Genomic DNA, 18602 nt, shown 5'->3' with positions numbered 1-18602 from the left:
TAGTTGTCTGAATCAAGTTTATTTTTAGATTCTCAGAAGGATATATGCCAAGTCCTATTTCTCTTGGTGCTTTAAATGCTTTTGGCTTCTTACTGCAAAGTAATTCCCACATCTTTGCTGCACAGCCACCTTATGCCCTTTGTGGAGCCTGCTTTCACTCATCTGCAGCGCTTGCAGCCAGTCCAGCTCAAAAGCAGGTTGCTGTCCCAACCTGTCAGTGCTCAAGTTCATCTTCAAGGACTCAAAAAATCCCCAAGAAAATTGACTCCACTAGCTGAAAGAGCAGAGGGCCAAAGAAAACTCTCAACTTCCAATTCATACAAGAGTGATAATTCTAGAATGTTTTCACATGAAAATTAAAATTGCAATGTTTTCTTCCAAGGCATGAGATTCTAAAATGGAAGCACACTATTATTTTAAGAATAAATTATTTATACTCCTAAGACACAGTATTGTTGAAAGCCCACCTTTCTGGTAACTATAATTGTTCCAGAAATTGTTAAATTTTATATGATTATAGAAATAGATTGTTAAATTCACCACAGAGTAGAAGAAATTTTCCATCTTGTGATACATTTTGGATTGAATCAGCAGCTGCTCTTACAGTGACTTTCAATTTGGGACACAGCTTTATTTCCAAACCAGATGAAAAAAACACTTTCTCCAGAAATAAAGCAAGTCAGAAGATACAGCAATTACTTTCCAAATATTAGGGAACACACTTTTTTCACATAATATACATGGTACAGTTTCATTTTGCTACTTTCAATATTCACAGTAAAATACTTTTTCAAATAATCTAAGTGCACCTTAGAGCCATCAAGCGCCAGTTAACTTTGATCCACAGAAATGTAAAACACCAAAAGCCAGGTAAGTTCCTCTCTCTGTGTTCAGACTTGCCCAAGCACTTCTGCACTGCATCAATGCTGAAAGAGGTTTCTTGGAAAGCTTAAAGCTTCACTTTTGATCAGTTCCAACTAAGCTCTATATTAAAGAACAAACACAAAACTCCTGGGCTCTACAGCTGCAGGATAAGACACTGATCACCAGGACAGCTTGTGAAGATGCCATAATGCCCTTTAGGCTCAGGATATCTGTGCTGCAGGTAGGACTTTCCAGACAGATTGTCCTGAATGTTCACAGTCACTTAGATTTGTGGAGAAGGAACAGTGAGGAGACCAGTTGGCTTGATCTTGTTGATTCCTCCATCAAGGATGCAGACCCTTGGGTACTTATTTTTCACAAGATGAGCTGCAAACTGAAACAGATATATCATTAGCCCACTGCATATCATAGTCCTTAAGTGACAATAACTTTCTGTTATGTAAGGCAAATTAAACAAAAAATATCAGACCCCAGGAAGTTCTTTTTTTGCACCAACAAGCCCAACACAGGAACCCAGGCCAGTGTGTTAAAACAGCTGAAAGTTAAAACCTGAAAGTGCCACACTAATAACAATGAACTTTATCTCTGCTTATGCAGGTTTTCACCTCATTCTAAAAGGACTGTTTAATCTCAGGGCAATCACTGGAGCCTCTCTCAAAACATGAACCAACAAATATTTTTCTGTGCATTAACCTAACTCCCAGCTCTTTTCTGCAGCTTCCCAAGTGTACAAGCATCACAGTTTGAGGGTAAAGTCATTTGCTTCCCTGTCAAACTTATCTGATGTGACTTGATCTCACAGATGTCAGATATGAATTTGGGGTCTACCATCTCTAATCCTCCCGGCTCCCACGAGTGTGCCCACAGGCAGGTTAAATAGTACAAGCAGGTATCCCCCCACCATGGAAAGCCTCTCTCCTCAAGCAGTTCATGCCACAAACCAAACACAGCAATTGCCACTTCCTACATGGGAACTCTGTGAAACATTGCACTGACAAAGATATTTTGTATATCAAAATAATTGTGAGTAAAAAAATCAAAATTTTATTTCAGAATACCAAAATCCAAACAATTCTTTCTGCATTACATGTCAAATTTGCCTTCTATACACTGACTACAATGCATTAAAAGCAAGCATCAAAATGGACTAATCAGTGAGAAATTAATAGATTTACTTAATTTCCAATAGCTGTGAGAAATTGCTCTGCCATCTGAGTCTTTGAGACTGTTTCTTTAAAACTGGTTGTCAAATCAGTGCCACTTGTAAAATCATTGAGTGCTTCCAATGGGCTATGTAAAACATCCACAATTCCCTTTTAGACTCTTTAATAATTAGTGATGCTATTAGAGAACAGGTGCAAGTGTGATGTCCAGGTTGGTGACTTTGCACAAACAACTAAATTACCGACTCAAGAACAGCTCTGGGCACCCCAGTCAAACTCAATACATGGGATTTCTTTTTTCATTTATTTTTCTCCTAGTTACCTATTACAGCATAACAGTGCTAAGGCAGAACTAGATATACTACACATTTACCTGTCAACATTTTGGCTGTTAAATTTGTTTCAGATGGTTCAGGAAAGACTCAAAGTTCAATCATCTTTCCCCATCAGTTTGGGTTATTCAGTACAGGAATCAAAGAATCAAATAAAAAAATTCCTGCAATCAAGCAATCAAAGCAGCTGACAGTAAACATTCACCACATGTGGATGTCAGCTTTGAGGAGCAAAGTAAATGGCATGCTTTTGGAAAGGTTCTGGGCTGCACAGGTGGTGCAATATGCACAGAGATTCACTAGGAGAGCCCAAATACCTCCTGCTATAATCACAGTCCATAAAGGTGTGGTGTGCAGTAAAGTACAAACAAAGATAGCACTCAGCTATGTGCACCATGAGCTACAAAAATAGTTTATATTCCCAGTGAAATACTCCTACGAGATATTTCTACTTCACATGGACACATCTGTCACCTCACAGTGCTCTCCACCTGTGACTAAGGGACTGTGCTGTGTCTTAGACACCAACGCTGCTCAGAGCCAGCAGAAATGAAAAATGGCAACGAGCCCTCAGGCTGGCAGGAAGCAGCAGGTTATTTCCTGAGTACAATGTCCCATGTGTCAACAGACATGTTCCACTCTCTGACTACTGATAGTTTTTAAATGCTGCTAATAAACTGTAAACCCTGTTCCAAGTGGTTTGAATGCCCTAAACCTAATATAACTACCATTCAATGAAACTTTAAAAGAAAATACACAAAGAGATGCCTTGTACCTGGGCTTGGACCATTAAGGCCTGTGTCCCACTGTATTTTAGAACTGCTTTAGTAACCAAGGTATGTCTAAAAAAACCTTACAGCGAGGAATTTGTTGCTTTTTGCAGGGCCTCTGGGAAGCAAGCACTGCAAAATCTGAGCAATGATGGCAGAAAGCACAAGATGATATACCACAACATGAGCTTTTTTTTTTAAGTTGTCACAGAACTGTCTGCTGTTGTCTGCCTAGTTTCAGTGAGAAATGCTGCAAATACAGTTCAAAATATTGCAGCTGAACACCCAGCCAGGGAAAAACCACAGAGCAGGAAATGTGCCACTACCAGTACCTCACTACTGTGGGAATTAGCTGTGAGTCAGGGGCTGAGAGGCATACTGGCATAAGCTGAGAGTTCCCATCCAATCCCCACTATCAGCCTCCAAGAGCTTTGCTCATACATCCACCCAGGCACTGCACAAAAGACTCCAGGTTTAAGTCACATGGCAATAGGACTTGAGCTGATCAAAGACATTCCTGTTTTACCTTCTGCCTTACCCCCATTTTTCCACTGGAAGTAGAAATAGTAACTTCTGGTAAAGAAAAAGTTACTACTATTTCTTACTAAACTAAGAAATATTCTCTTAGTGGCACAGCAGTCTTCCTTATTCAAGGTTTGACTTTTTATATTTCTGTTCCTCTGCACATGTCTGTGCCACCCTCTCGCAGACAGAGGAGCCTGTCTGTGGCAGACAAGAACAGGAACTTGTTCACCACGTGTCTGAAATGTTCCAACACCACCTGCTACCTTGCCTTGCCAAAATACACTCCATGAAGGCACTATTTTCAAAATACAAGGGAGTGTTATTTCTGGTGTATGCACTGATGGAGCGGCACGAGAGGAAGGACTGTTTGAAATAGCTACATAGATTTTTCTCCCCAATTTGACCCTCAGTTATGCTAAATATCAGTAGCCTGAATCAAAGAAATAAAGATAATAAAATTTAATGTTTCCTAAAAAGCTGGAAAGAAAATAAAAATCAGTGATCCAAAAAGAGCAAAATCTCATGCATCAAAAAAATCCCTAGATGATCTTCTGAATAGATGCCCCAGACTTTCTACAGCAGAAACTGCCATCCTGGAATGCATACAGGGGCTCTGTTTCCTTTATAAATGCAACCAAAAAGTGTCGACTAGAACTTTACTAACAGGCACCTGAACATGTAATTTGTAGTTTACTAAATAATCCAATTTACAAAGGTGCTGTTAATACTGAAAATAACGTGGTGAAGAGGCAAGCCCATGGGCTACATCATCCTTAGCAACCTGTAAAGCACCTACATTTTAAAGAGAGATGTATTGAAACACATAAAGGTAGTGTACAAATTAATTCCATTATATAGAAATGTATTTCTGTAAATAGAAATAAATTTATCAAATGTTTATGTTGACATAACTTCTGAAATATATCTTTCCCCACACCACCAATGGATCACACTCCTCTGTAATGCTTCTGCTTTCATTTAGACAAGAATGGAAATGGGAGTTGTTCCTAGCTGAGCAAAGGCTTCAAGGGATACTACAGGACTTTAAACTTTTTACTTTCTGCTTCAGGTGGCCTTTTCTCAAAATGAGATTCCCAAGTCCAGTTACTGTCTTTTCCCTGGTTGCACCTAACGCTTAAACTGAACTTCCAAACTGAAATTCTTCTTGCTGCTTTCACAGCAAATATTACATATGAAAGGATGAATAAGTGAGAAACTTGTTTAATGACTACTATATGATGATTTTGCTGAAGTCTTTGGAAACACAGCTCCTCTATTAACTAATGCATCCATCAATTCCACACAAAACAGCCTTCTTGATGAACATAACTGAGCCAGAAAGTCGCAATTTGCATTTGAAAGTAGTCAGTTAAGACTCTTCAGGCAGATACAAAAAGTGAGGCTTTCAGAGAAAGACAAGATCACAGCAAATTCATACCAAAATCTGGGCAAATAATAAACATTTTACCATGCCTTGGTGATGCTCTCAATATAAATAGTAAAACAGGGACTGCTCCTTTAAGCACCATCAAGAACCTTAATGATCTGCACATTGAAGAATTTATCAAAATGTTTCTACTAGCCTGTTCCAAGCAGCAAAAGAACAGCTTTCAAGTGTTGCATGTCTGATGCCAGGCATGTCACGTTTTCAGGCTGTCTGCAGCAGAGTGTGAGAGCACAAGAGTGTGAGTGTGAGCAGCCCCACTCCCAGCACCCTTTGGGCCAGCCACGAGGGCTGCTGTGCACACATTATTCACTCTGCCAGACATTCCTGTGACAGGCTGTAATTAAAGGGCATGCTGGGAGGGAAGGAGGAGCAACATCCTGCATCAGAATACCAGAAATGATCACTGTGACAAGTGTATATATAAATATTAACAGCTTACTCCAAAAGAGTCAGAAGGAAAATAGAAGTTGGAGGAGAAATATCAATCAAATTTTGTAGTATTCATTCATTTCCACAAGATTATTTCTAGATTTCACTAGGAAACTCATGCTACACAAACCTCTCAGGAATTGCAGTCTATTTTGCTGTGTGATTTCAGTCCAAGAGCTCACCCACACCCCTCTGAAAGCTCAACAGTCAAAGTGATCAGTTTGCAACTTTTAAAATACCACTCTCCATATGCCACAACAGAGGTCCAGCACACAAGATTATTTTTAGTCAGCTACTTCTTATATTAAAGGATTGCAGATAAATAACACTTAAACACCATGGAAAAGACAGGAACCTAAAACCTCCCATATACACAAAACAGTGCCTAGTTGTTGGTTGTAGTGTTACCATAAAGTGAATGGAAGTTAAAAAACAAACACTGAATGCAAGTTAAAAAACAAACAGAATTTGGTGCAAACACATACTAGGGGGTGGGAGGGGTGGAACATATAACCAACTGCTCTAACAAGATCAAAGGAAAATTCTCTATGTGTACACCTGGCCAAAAGGGAACACTTTCCATTCCATCAGTACAAAAACATAGCAGTAACTTAAAGGATTTACATGCTAAGATTTGAAAATAAGCCTAAATAAGCAGGTATCTAATAGCTGGTTTCAGAATAAGTTTTACTGCAAATGAAAGTAAGAGTAAACACTCAAACTTCTTCAAGTGACAAATTTTAAACACCTGTATTTTAAAATTTTCACCTAGAAATCGTATGCATTAAAAAAATCCCAGCTGAAAGTGAGAACTTGAAAATTAAAGTCAGTTGCAGATATTTAGCTGTTGTAACAGACCTAATTCATATAGACCAAAATAAATGCAGTGCCCACATTATAGATGAATGGAATGTAAAATGAAAATACAGAAAGAAACTGCTCTATTTTTCACTCAACAGAAAATTAAAAAAGCTGTTAGGGAACATAAATATGTAATTTTGAAAAGAGACATAACAGCTGGCTTGGATATAAAAAAAAGGAAACATGAGTCTGTGAAAGATTCTACCATCTCCCCCCAGGTCTAAGGGTTGCCTTAGATCTTGAAAAATGGTCAAAGAAGTACTTGATAATAAAAACCCTTTCTTTGTGATTTGTAGTACTTTCTCCTAACACTACCCAAACTGCAAGTTTTGTCCAGTTTCTACTCAAACCCTCCTGCAGCAGTCAGTCAGTCCATCCTATTCAAAGGCTGGTTCAGATACAGTTTGGAGAAATGCAAAACAACATTGCTCCAGACAAGCAGCAGGGATATTGTATTTGCCAAAGTCACCAGCACCATTCTGGCTGATATACCCTTACACAAGGTCCTGAACCTATAACAAATATTTATAGATCATTACCATCTCTATTTCAGTTATCACAGATTCTCTGAACTGGAATACCAGGAAACACAAAACTCTGTCTCAGAGCTGAGAAACAGCCCCAGAAAGTGAAAATTCTATGTCATAATGCAGCAGCTCTAAGCAACATGGATACAACCTCATCCATGCAAGCTCCATCAAGGACAAGAGTACTCATTCAGAGGTGCAGTCCACAAAGACTATAAGCACATCCTGACAGCACCACTCCAAGATTCAGGTTCACCATTCTCCCACCTTTCCTGTCCTCAAGAGATTTCCCAGATTGAAAAGAGCTGACATGCTACTTGCCAGCATCTCTCAGACATATTTTCATAGGTAAAGCAAATCAACTCCATGATTCCAGAAGCATCCAAACCTCTGCGTAGTAAGGCACACAGGCCAAATAACTCCTACATAAAATAACAACTAAAATTTTCAACGGCTGCTACCACGGGTCTCAGTAAAAAATCTAAAAAAGAGAAAGTATTTCAGAGTTCTAGAATTAGCCTGTTTTCCTTGGCACTTACTTCAGAGTAAAAGGAACATTCAGATTCTGCCTCTAAGACCTTGCATTTTTCTCCCTTCCTCTTTCATGGCTGGGTGTGACAGTGAGAGATTTAGGTCCTCACTGCTTTACCTGAGGCATTCAGTGCCCACTGGCCAAAGCCAGGGGCAGAGTGACAACAGCACAGCACAGCTCCTGGCTGGCAGCCCAAGTGTCTCTCTCAGGCTGTGGGGAGAGCATGCACTGGCAACAGCAGCAGGGCTGCTCTCTCTCCATGAAGGAAAGCATGCATACATTACACTTGTTACAATAATAACAAGGGCTAAATTTACAGAATGAAATAATGAAGACTTAACCGTGTACTGGGGAGAGTTACAACCAGAAGGATTGTTGCTGATTAACTAAAATGTTTCAAACTTTTCAAAAGACAAGCTTAATCTCTTGCTCTTTAAAGGCAACAAGGAGGCTCCGATGATTCCAGTAGGCTCTGAGTCTGAATGCAGATGGGAGAATGGGGCCTTAACAAAACAAACATGAATGAGCCATTCTGGGAATCATAAGGGGCCCCTCCATCCTTACAAAGAGAAGAGTTTTCATTCCAATTGTTCACTTTTCTGCAGAAACTATTTACAGGGTAACAGAGTCTAAAAGATGTATAGTGGAAACATCTCCAGAAGTTTATTGCCTAATTTCTGTTTACTTGCACTCCAGAGATTTCATTAGGCCCTTCCAAATAAATATATTTGTCTTTAGAAGCACCTGTCCTTTAGTATCCTATGCAATTCCTAATCTTCAGATCACCCTATGAAGTTTCATAGGTATCCATTTGTGGTTTTAAGACAAGTTTATAACTGAAGAAATCATGCAAAGACTTGTTTCTCTGGCAAGGGCTTTTAAAAAGGCCTGGGGAAGATGACAATAAAATCACACAAATTCAGTAGTAACCAGACATTTTAACCTATGTGTTCAGTCTTCATAGAAGCAGAAATGAATTTTTGACAGTGTGCTGGGAGAGAGGAAATGCTATATGCTATTTTCATATAGAAAAAAAATTATTTTTTCCAAGCTAAGAATGTTATACAAAAAGAATTTTGAATTTGACCCTCTCCCTCTTGCCTTGAAAAGGGTCAGAAAGATCTCATGGAAAATCAGAACTTCTTGTCTTTGTTTTGGAGATCATTAATGTATTTTATCTATTAGCTATTGCAATGCTGCAAGAATGACTACTTTGCTTCAGTAACTTACAGAAGTTGTCTAGACAATATATTTATAGCAGCATAACTCATCTAGACAAAAAGTAATCGATGTAACAATTAGAATTTACAATTTAGAATTTATTTCTCAGCTATAAAGACAGATTTTCTAAGGCTTTGACTTACAGCTTATCTGTCTTCTTCCAAGCAGAACATAAATAAGTTGCTAATTATTAGACAGATTTAAGCATCGTGTATATTTTATTCTGTTACAGCCTTTAGCTGACAATAAAGCACATATATTAAACCACTGGGGGAAACACATTTATTAAACAACAATGTGGCAGAAGAAGAAGTATGCCACTGTCAAAATTAAATTGCTAGAGAATGATTTAGTGTCAGGCAAGGTATTTCTCCAGTTCTAAATTCAGTCAATGGCTTAGCACCTCAAAGCTGCCTGAAGGAGGGAAGATGAAGTAATTCACCCTTCCATAAAAAGACCCAAAATAATCCCTATTCTACATATGCATAACTATAATCCACCTTTTTACTTGCTGTATCTCTGACTTCCAAAGTGACAAAAATCAGGAGACGTTATTTGTTCTAGACCAAAGAAGTAGCTAGAGTTGAACACTTATTGCCCATTTAACTGTTATATTCCCAACTGTAATGATCCCTTGTCCATAATGGAATTTACAAGGTGCTTATCTGTCTATAGAGGTGGGAAAGGGGCATTCAACTCACTTAGGGGATGCTGCCATTTAACATATCCAAAAGTTAAAGATCCAACTCCATAATAATGCCCTTTATGTGGAGGTTTCCTGCTGTTTTCAGAGAAAAACAAATATCTGCTCTGTTAACAGGTGCCCAGAAAAACCTAGAAGAAAGGCTGGCACCAAGTGAGAAGCAGCTGAAAGGAAGGAATATTCTCCAGAGAAGTGTGAGCCAAACACCACCACACAATTACCCTGTTTTAATTCTGTATTAAGGAAATGTTCAACTAGAGCCAGAGCTGTCAGATCCAGAGGCACTATGAGACACTGCTGCCTTCCTTATCCTCTTGCTGGAACAGTGCTGTGGTGAAGCTTTCAGTTTCCCCTCTCATCTTCTATTCAGAATATAATAATTCTAGACAGCATTTTCTTTCCAATTTAAATGTTTTATCATCTGGCACCAAATCAAATGCAAAAAATAAAAACAGAAACAAAGTGCAAAAAGACTTTTTCAACAGGTCTGTTCAGTATACTTCACTTTGCTCTTTAAATTATTTTTAAGTGATGCCAAGTAGGCTGTTCATATGAAGCACAATTGGAAGATTCAACCTCCTAATTACCAACAGCCCTATAAACAACTAGTGTTTTTCCACACTTACCCCTGCCTCTCAGTCCTATATAAATTTAAACTAAACATATAGTAATCTCCAAATTTTTAGTGGACTAGATATCAGTGAAAACTTCTGAAAAATCCTCCTTTATGGCACAAGTTACAATTTTTGGCTCATCTCATTTCATCTGGAAATACATACCTCTGTTGAGAAAATATACATTTAAAGTTGAGCATCTTATAACATGGACAAAAATTAGTTTTGTTTCCATGCATTCACTTTTAAATTTTTTCCTCTGATTGGATTACCTAGTAAAATTTAGAAGGTAAAAATTATTGCTCTTGTCAAGCCTTGAACTACATAGCTTACATGCGACAAACAGCTCCATGCAACTGTGCAGAGTAAAACTGAAACTGGCCTTAAAAAACTATCCACAAAAGAAAAGGTGTTATCTACACAGTCAAATTGAAGCTGGTGTTATATGTACTTTAAGGGTGTGATAGAGCTGGTGAGTTCCAAGCAGTATTTAGGCTTTAGTATTGAATTAATTTGTGGTCAAACTGGTCAATCCAGTATTTTGTTACTATTTAAAGCTCAAAACTCTTTTGTTAGGAATTTGAGAACCCTAAAAGCAAAGCAAGAGGCAAAGCAGCGTTTCTTCTTTATGGAAAGCTATAATATTGACAATTCTGGGTCAACGTTGTCTTGGCTGCTGCAAATCTGGGTTTAGAGGATAAGACAGCACCTCCCACGTGACTGAAGTACTTACACTAAGCACACTGCATGATTTTTTTAGCTGCACAGCAAAAGAAACATTTCATGTTCATTTCAAAAATTTTGAAACATTAAAAAAGATGAACTTACCTGGATTCACACACAAAGCCACATACTCATTACTGAAGCCATGTGAGAGATGGTTTACAGTCTCTTTCATGCCATCTCTGTTACTATTTAAGAAACCTGATACATATCACAAGTTAATTTTCTAGATGATGAAATGCAGGTTATAAAGGGGATTTCTCCATCTACTTACAACTCCCTACAAGTACTAAATGAACACCACGTGTCGGGCTGATGCTTCTGCTGTTCCTGACATGAAGACCTTCTAATGATTCACAGCCATCCTTGTCATGTCAGGGTTACAGTTCATGTCCTTTGTGTAAACAGGCTTAAGAAACAGTGAACTAAAGTTAAACCATAATTAAGAGTGTGTCTGAAAAAAAAGATAACTTTCCTTCATCTGAGAGAAGTATAGTGAAAGAAATACTTATGCACTTTAATTTGTTACTCTGGCAGTTCTCAACACCATCAAACTTACCTGTTCCGTTCTATAACAAATATTTTGTTATAGAATGGAACAGGTAAGTTTGAATATTCTCCCTGTCTAGCTAAAGGCACTGACAAGAAATATATCATACAAAAGTTACCAGTAAGGTCCATTCTCCTCTTCACTAAGCACAACTGCAGGAACAAGTGATTCCAAAAAATGAGCTATACATGGTTTCTAACTAGCAGGAGTATGAATTATATCTTATTTCCTTCACAACGTATCTGTCCCCATCCAACTCACCTTATGTGTCCTTCCTAACTCCACAAAAAGTAAATGCAGGCCAATTTTGAAAGCTCTTACTGATGCACAATAGAAGTGCTGATAGCACTTCCCAGCATGACAACAATAAAGATTTAAAGCTGAAGAAGATGTTAAGCAATTTCATTTCAAAACATCAACCTTCTCAGATGTGGACCACTTGAAGGGAAATGTCTTTGTCTAGAAGCAGAAATGAGCAACAACAAAAACACCACACCAAATCCTGTCATCATACACAAAACTCTAATCTAAATTTTCCAGACTCTGGCATTTATTTTACTACTGCCATATGCTTGCTATTGATGTATCTCAAAAACACACATTACAGCAATTTACTTACAGCAGCTGTGTTCTTCACTGCATTTCCTACAATCACCACAACTCTTCCTTTGAAGCTCTGCAGCGTGGCAGTCGCTGGGCACTGGATGAGATCCCCTTCTGCAGTAAATGCTGATGCAAAAGGGACATTGATGCTGCCAGAAATGTGGCCACGGTTAAAGCTTAGGAGGATCAGTTAAGGTGGTCTGAAAGGCAGAGAAACCTGTGGAGCACAAATAGCTGCAGGATGAACCTGCTCTTCATCCTGGCTGCCATGATACAACACCACTGGGTTTTTGTGATACCATATTTTGACAAACCTCATTTACTGTTTATTCATATGGAGAAAAACCAACACAACATATGAAAGCAAGCACAGAATGAAAAGCTGTTTGGTTCAAAAAAGGACACAGCACAGCACTACAGAAAATGATCTGCTAAATTAAATACTTAGTACTAAAGAGCCAATATCCCCAGGACACCTAATTTTGTGGATTTCACTTCAACTCTACTCTGCTAAGAGGAGCCAAATACCAATAAGCAGCTGGAGCACCTCTTCCAGAGGTATTTTATGCAAAAAGAATGAAGTACTTAAAATGAGAACCAAAACTAAACAGGGATTATCAGGAATATCCTCAAACTTCCTGTCAACCCCCCAAGTCCTCTACTATTTTGATCCAAATTGAAATTCTAATGTATATGACCTCAGATTCCCAGACAATGAGCACCATGTATATTATCTGCAGTCCCACTAAAAGCAAGTGTGTAATGGGTATTGAAACGCAAACAACTCTGAGACACCACAGTTAGCTGTCCTTCAGTTTCAGAGGATGATCATTCAATGAGATTTTATAAACAAATATTGAATGTGAAGGTCTCTTAAATATAAATTGAGTTGGACTACTACCTAGCTTTTATGAATTTGAAAATGCACAATGGCCTTGACAAAACCCTAAATTACTTTCATAATGAGACTGTACACACATGCCTGGAACAATCCTTTTCCCCAGCTATAAGCAAAAAGAGCTTCAAAGAGGTGAGAAACAGCAAAGTTCTGCAAAAATATACACAATGTCAAATACTGAGATTAGTCACTCTATTACTGTACTTGCAGAAAGCTAGTTAAATTTATAATTAATTGCCAGAATTCTATTAAATAAAGGAGCTGCCTTAAATAGGAGTAAGATTCAACTGACTTAGAGTAATAGTAGCATTCATTTCTCATTATTTATGTAACAGTTTTATGATCATCACTGTTATAGTGTGGGAAAACCATGGCTATATAAAAACATTTGAAAGAACAAAAGATGATCATGCACCATTCATTAATGTTGTCAGTTTATTTCTATTTTGAATGGGAAAATTATATCCCTCCTTCACTCCTCTTTGCCAATCCCATTTCCCCAACCCCATTTATAACCACATAATTCCCACTGCTATTGATCAGGTTCTGAAATGATCATCATTTAGACAGAAAATAACTTTGGACAAATCTAGTTACTTAAGCCACTGAGTACCCCTAAAGAAACATGACCTAGTCTGTAAAAAAGTTCTAATTGCTAAGATAATTAACAAAAAGGCCAGGATTTTGTGGTACAGCCTGAGAGACCATAAACATGCAGCTATAACTTTCAAAACAGGAATGGAAGGCTGCCAATATATCTGCTAACATGCTTAATGAAATAAGCCTTAGAAGAACTGCTGGTCAGCTGAAACAGTGCTGGTAGGTCTTGGCCTTGCAAGATGAGATTCGTTACAAAACAATCCCTCAGCTTTCACGCAGGTCATATTATGAAATATGAAGCATGTTTGATACTTGTTGGAAGTTCTCTCATGCTTTTCTCAAAGCACTAAGAAAACAAAGTGAAAGCAAAGTTTAGCATGATAGACATGCATGGTGAAAAAGACTGAAACCAAAATATACAAAATGATCATATTTTTGAATCACCTCACAGCGGTCTGTCATATTTAAAACACACACCACAGAAACATACAGTCTGATCCTATCTTAATTGGTTGAAATTTTGTGACAAACACAAAGCCTGTTTCCTTATTGTGAGAATGAACAGGACACTGAATGCAATATTCTTATGGTTTCCCATTTATAGTCATAACTGCTGATAATTTGATAATTTTCTACATACCAGATATTTTCTTCTGCAAATGATATACTAACCAGTACACTCAAGGGCAATTTTACTACCTACCAGGCTGCCTTTTTAGTGGCACTTCCTACCTGTTAATACCAGATGGGCATTAGGATATCAGTCCACCTATTACATAAAGGGCAGCACATTTCAGTCTACTACAAACATCAAACATACCAAAACATCTTTAAGAAGGATTACCCCTCCCAAAATGCAAACAATCCCAGTCCTGCAACTATACTATTTCAGGAAAAAAACAAACCCAAAGAATAAAAAAGATACTCCTTATGCAAAAAACTGTATACTTGAAAAGGAACACATGAAAGGTGTAGACAGGGTAGTGACCCTGGTAAAAACATAGCTCCAAAACACCTTTAACTCTTTTCTGATTATCAGCTACATCAGAGGACTTAGGATGGCTACATGGTTGCATTACCTGACATAACTACAAGGCACTCAAAAGGAATCAATTTTCCTCTGAGGGACTGGCAAAGCACATCAGCTATCAACTCTTCTCTGTCTCTCTTCCATTTAATTGGAAAGCCTCACACCTTTCCAAAATATTTGCCATATTAAATGGGGAAGGTCTGCTGATAAAACCTGTTCTAAAGAAAAATGTAACATCCAAGCACTTGTGCTACTGGTACAAAGTGATTTCACTTAGCCCCCAATTTACAACTGGGGAAGGGAAAAATTGATTTGTCCTCTGCTCTGCAAACCAGGCCTCTCCATGCTGAAACCCCCTGGCCTTCAGCACTTCCACTCCAGCTCTAGCAGACCCCTCTCTCTCCATCGTGTACCACTCTAACACACCAGCCTGCAGACACAGAGGAAGCAATTGGCACAGGCAGGATTCAGCAATTGGCACAGGCAGGATTCAGACATTGGCACAGGCAGGATTCAGCAATAGGCACAGGCAGGATTCAGCAGGGCTGGCACTCAGATCTGAAGGATACTCCTCACTGTTACGGATGTCCACCACCAGCAGCTTTGGCTTGCTGGGCTTTGTTTTCTTTACAGGTGTTTTGGAATGGCTGGGTCCTGTCAGCTCACACAAGTCTATCAGATCTTCTGCTGAAATCCGTGGGGACACTTCTGCCTTCAGGTCATCCAACTTGATGCAGTCTCTAGACTTTAAAAGAAAATAAAAATTAATATTAGAGGTGAAAAAATTAGAGATATGGGGTTGCTTGACAAACTTCAAGTGTAACAACCTAGTTAGATGGAAACACATACCTTTCTTTTAACTCTGAACTAGAGTTTAAGTATCCATACAGAAAAGCTCCAGAGCAGTGCCAAATGCCTATCTGACAACTATAGCTCTATCTTTTGTTAGAAGTTGTTAAAAGAGAAAAATTGTTTGACAACCTGTGCAAAAGATTTCAGATTGCGACTTGTTAATGAATTTTTTACTGTGGTTGCTGGGCTCACAATATCCACAGAACATTTCTTAATATCAGAAATTAGGTAAATTGGCTAGAAAACACTCTTTAAAGAGAAACTGAAAGGTCCCATGATTAGAGCAGAAAAGATGGCAGCTTGCCACAGAAACTGCAGGGATATCTCTGGGAGATACAGAGCTATCTAAACACCAGTTATTACCCTAACTCAAAGACCAAGCACAAACCAGGACATCAGAAATACAAGATTTACCTTATACCTAGAAATACAGTATCTTTAAAAATAATCCCAAAAAATTGTCCTTAGTTTTGTGGGACAGGAGAATTATACATTAAATTAAAAAAAATATTTGGGGGAATGTGACAGATTATGACGCAACACACACCACACTCCCGGCAGTACTCAAGCAACTGCATGATAATACCTGAAATTATTTTTCAAAAGAGAACATTCATTGTGATTTATCCTAGAAATATTCACAAGTACTAGCATTTCTACAGTCCACATTCTTAAAGAATACCACAGTAACAATTTTTCTGCTTCCAAAAAAATATTCCATTTCTGTTATCTTGTTTCAGATTGCAGTAATGATGTCAATCCATTATTTACTTATAGCCCATCATTCAAGAGAACACTCTGAAGAAAACTGAGGCATTAATAATTGTTATTAGTCCAACTGACTGCTAACCCCAATTTTTTTTGTTTTTACACATACTAGTTCCTCATCTAATCTGGGGACTATTCCAAATTTAGGGAATATGCTAGACAAAACAGAGAGACATAGATTTTTTTTTTTGAGTTATGTCTCAGAATAGGCTTCTTAAGACAGTCCAGCACTTAGAAATACCTCGGTTGTAAAGCAAGTTACCCAAAAGCCCTCAAAATTACAAACAAAATAAAGCCCTCAAAATTACAAACAAAATCAGTAATTCTACTTCAGGGAATATTACCTCTCCCAACTGCCTTTTCCATATATATATATATATATATATATATATGTATATAATAATATTCGAAACAGAAAAAGTTACAAATTTCCAGTCTCAACACTCTTCTTCCAGGTTCAGAAAAACAGAGTCAAGATGCTTTATAATCAGAAAAATACATTATTTCTAGATAATGTATTATTTGTTTTAACAGAATAGTCAATACTCAAGGGAGAACTCTATCCATAATAAAAACAGTGTGACAGGGCACAGCCAGTTGCTCCCTAAAGCCACCTCCCACCTGAACAGCTGAATTTTCCCAGGAGGAGTCCAGGGAAATTAATTGGATTAAAAGGGAGGAGGAAGAAAAAAGTCAAGCTCTTCTCACAAACTTCAGACTTGCCAAAGGAATTCAGCAGTCCCATGTCTAGGGAATTCACAGCAGACATATTTGAGAGATCCAAGAAAGGCAGTAATGTAGAAAAAATACTGATTACATAAATACACACTTGGCAGACACAGCTTCATCTGCCTGATGGCAAACACTGCTATCACTGCAGACACTGCTATCCTCAGAGAACAGCTTCTGCCTCAGGAGCAGGTTTGAGGAGCAGCATCAAGGAGGGAAGGGAAGCAAGGCTGCTGCAAAGAGTTCAGTCCTTGAAGCAGGTTCACATGATTATAGGTAACAATAAACACTTGGATAATGAAGTCAGTGAAACTGGCTGAGATGACCCAAATTAAGTCTTCTGGAGAAAAAGGTACATTATGTTGGACTCTAATTACAAAACCACTTCCTACTTTTATTTATACAACCCCTGTCTATTCAGTTGATGGGATGAATACCTCAGGAAAGAATGGAACCTTAAAAATCTACAGCAAAAAACAAACCAAACAAAATTCACCTAATCTGATATAAAAACATTTTCTCTTTATCTGAAAGTATAAAGCCATACAAAATGTTTTACAGGTACACACTGCCTGTCCGGCTAAAAGGTTTTAAAAACCAGGAAAAGCATTTTCCTCCTTTAACTGGATTGTAATTAAGTAGAAACACATTCAGCTATGAATTTTGCAACCATCTTTGCTTTGACCTAGTATGTCCAGATCTGCCTTAATTGCAGATTCAGTGATACAACATCCCTATATAGGCTTTGAACAAAACTGAAGCCTCTGAACAGACTTGCTGGAAATAGAATTGATTCAGCAATTCTTCCTTTAAAGACTTTTTTATCAGACTAATTTATTTCCTCCAGATTGCAAAGTGAAATATATGCATGTGCTTATAAGATAATTTTGCTAATTACTAAAAAAAATACTATATCTGCTCTATCTGGTAACAACTATATTTCATCTCAGGCATTTTCTCACAGGAATTTTCCAATGAACTGAAACTAAACATGGCTAACACCAAGCTGTCAATCCTTCTACCCCGTCCTCACACCTTGTCTTCATAAACACCATCCTGCTACAGATACTTTGAAACTGCAACAAGCTACCACAGAAACTGGATTTGAGTTGAGACAGCTCTTCAGGCCATCACATCCACCGAACACACAAATCTTGCAGATTCTTCTGAACCTTTAACACCTTTCCTACTCTACACAGCAGTGTTCCAGCTGTTGTATATCACCTCAGTGCCTACTCTCTTTACCTCAGCATGGAGATGTGTAAGATACAGGCTGATATTTTAGACAGGAGTCTTCACATTTGTCAGGACTATTTACTTCAATTCCCTGTTAAAGCTTTACTATGTCATTGCAGGCATTGCTTTTTAGCTGTGAAGAACCAGAAGGAAAAGTAGGTGAAGGAAGGAAGAGGGTTCACTGTAAACCAAATCCTTTAAGTAAGGTTAGCTCCACTCAGAAAAAGTTGATGGCACTGACAGTCTCTTAGTAATTGTTTACAAATACCCAACAAGTTGTGAACAGAGTGTAGCATGCAAATGAGATTTTGATTTTACTTGCAATATCCTGTTGAAGTTATCATCTGTAATTTTTTTGTTGTTTTGTTTTAAACAATGAAGCATAATGATTATCACAACCTAAAATTCCCATGCTAGTGATACTCTCTAGGGAGTACAGACAGGACAAATAGAAAGAAAAAAAAAAGCCAGGATAACCACGGGGAAAAGCTTAAAAAAAACCTTAAAAGCGTATCACATATATAAAATGCTTGTTTCCTCCTTTCAACTATTTTCCTGCTGTGATCTATTTACTCTTTTCCAAGGCAGTCAATCTTTCTAAATA

The 18602-nt window shown here is 38.0% G+C and overlaps 1 protein-coding gene across 3 annotated transcripts in view; it reads right to left on the bottom strand.

The window, feature by feature from the left end:
• Window positions 1–606: 606 nt before the first annotated feature.
• TBCK (TBC1 domain containing kinase) overlaps window positions 607–18602 on the bottom strand; it is an 87084-nt gene continuing 69088 nt past the window's right edge. For all 3 annotated transcript variants that reach the window (XM_005418172.2, XM_031066501.1, XM_031066500.1), the window contains exons 24-26: window positions 14983–15158; window positions 11902–12061; window positions 607–1258 (exon numbers count right to left, since the gene is read on the bottom strand). In XM_005418172.2, the coding sequence (XP_005418229.1) occupies window positions 1148–1258; window positions 11902–12061; window positions 14983–15158 (447 nt within the window). In that variant the 3' untranslated portion in view covers window positions 607–1147. The remainder of the gene's footprint in view (window positions 1259–11901; window positions 12062–14982; window positions 15159–18602) is intronic.

The sequence above is a fragment of the Geospiza fortis genome, unplaced genomic scaffold, assembly GCF_000277835.1.
Source record: "Geospiza fortis unplaced genomic scaffold, GeoFor_1.0 scaffold11, whole genome shotgun sequence".
Classification (NCBI taxonomy): Eukaryota; Metazoa; Chordata; class Aves; order Passeriformes; family Thraupidae; genus Geospiza; species Geospiza fortis.
Note: the sequence above shows the minus strand (reverse complement) of the source record. Positions and strands in the feature narration are given on the sequence as shown.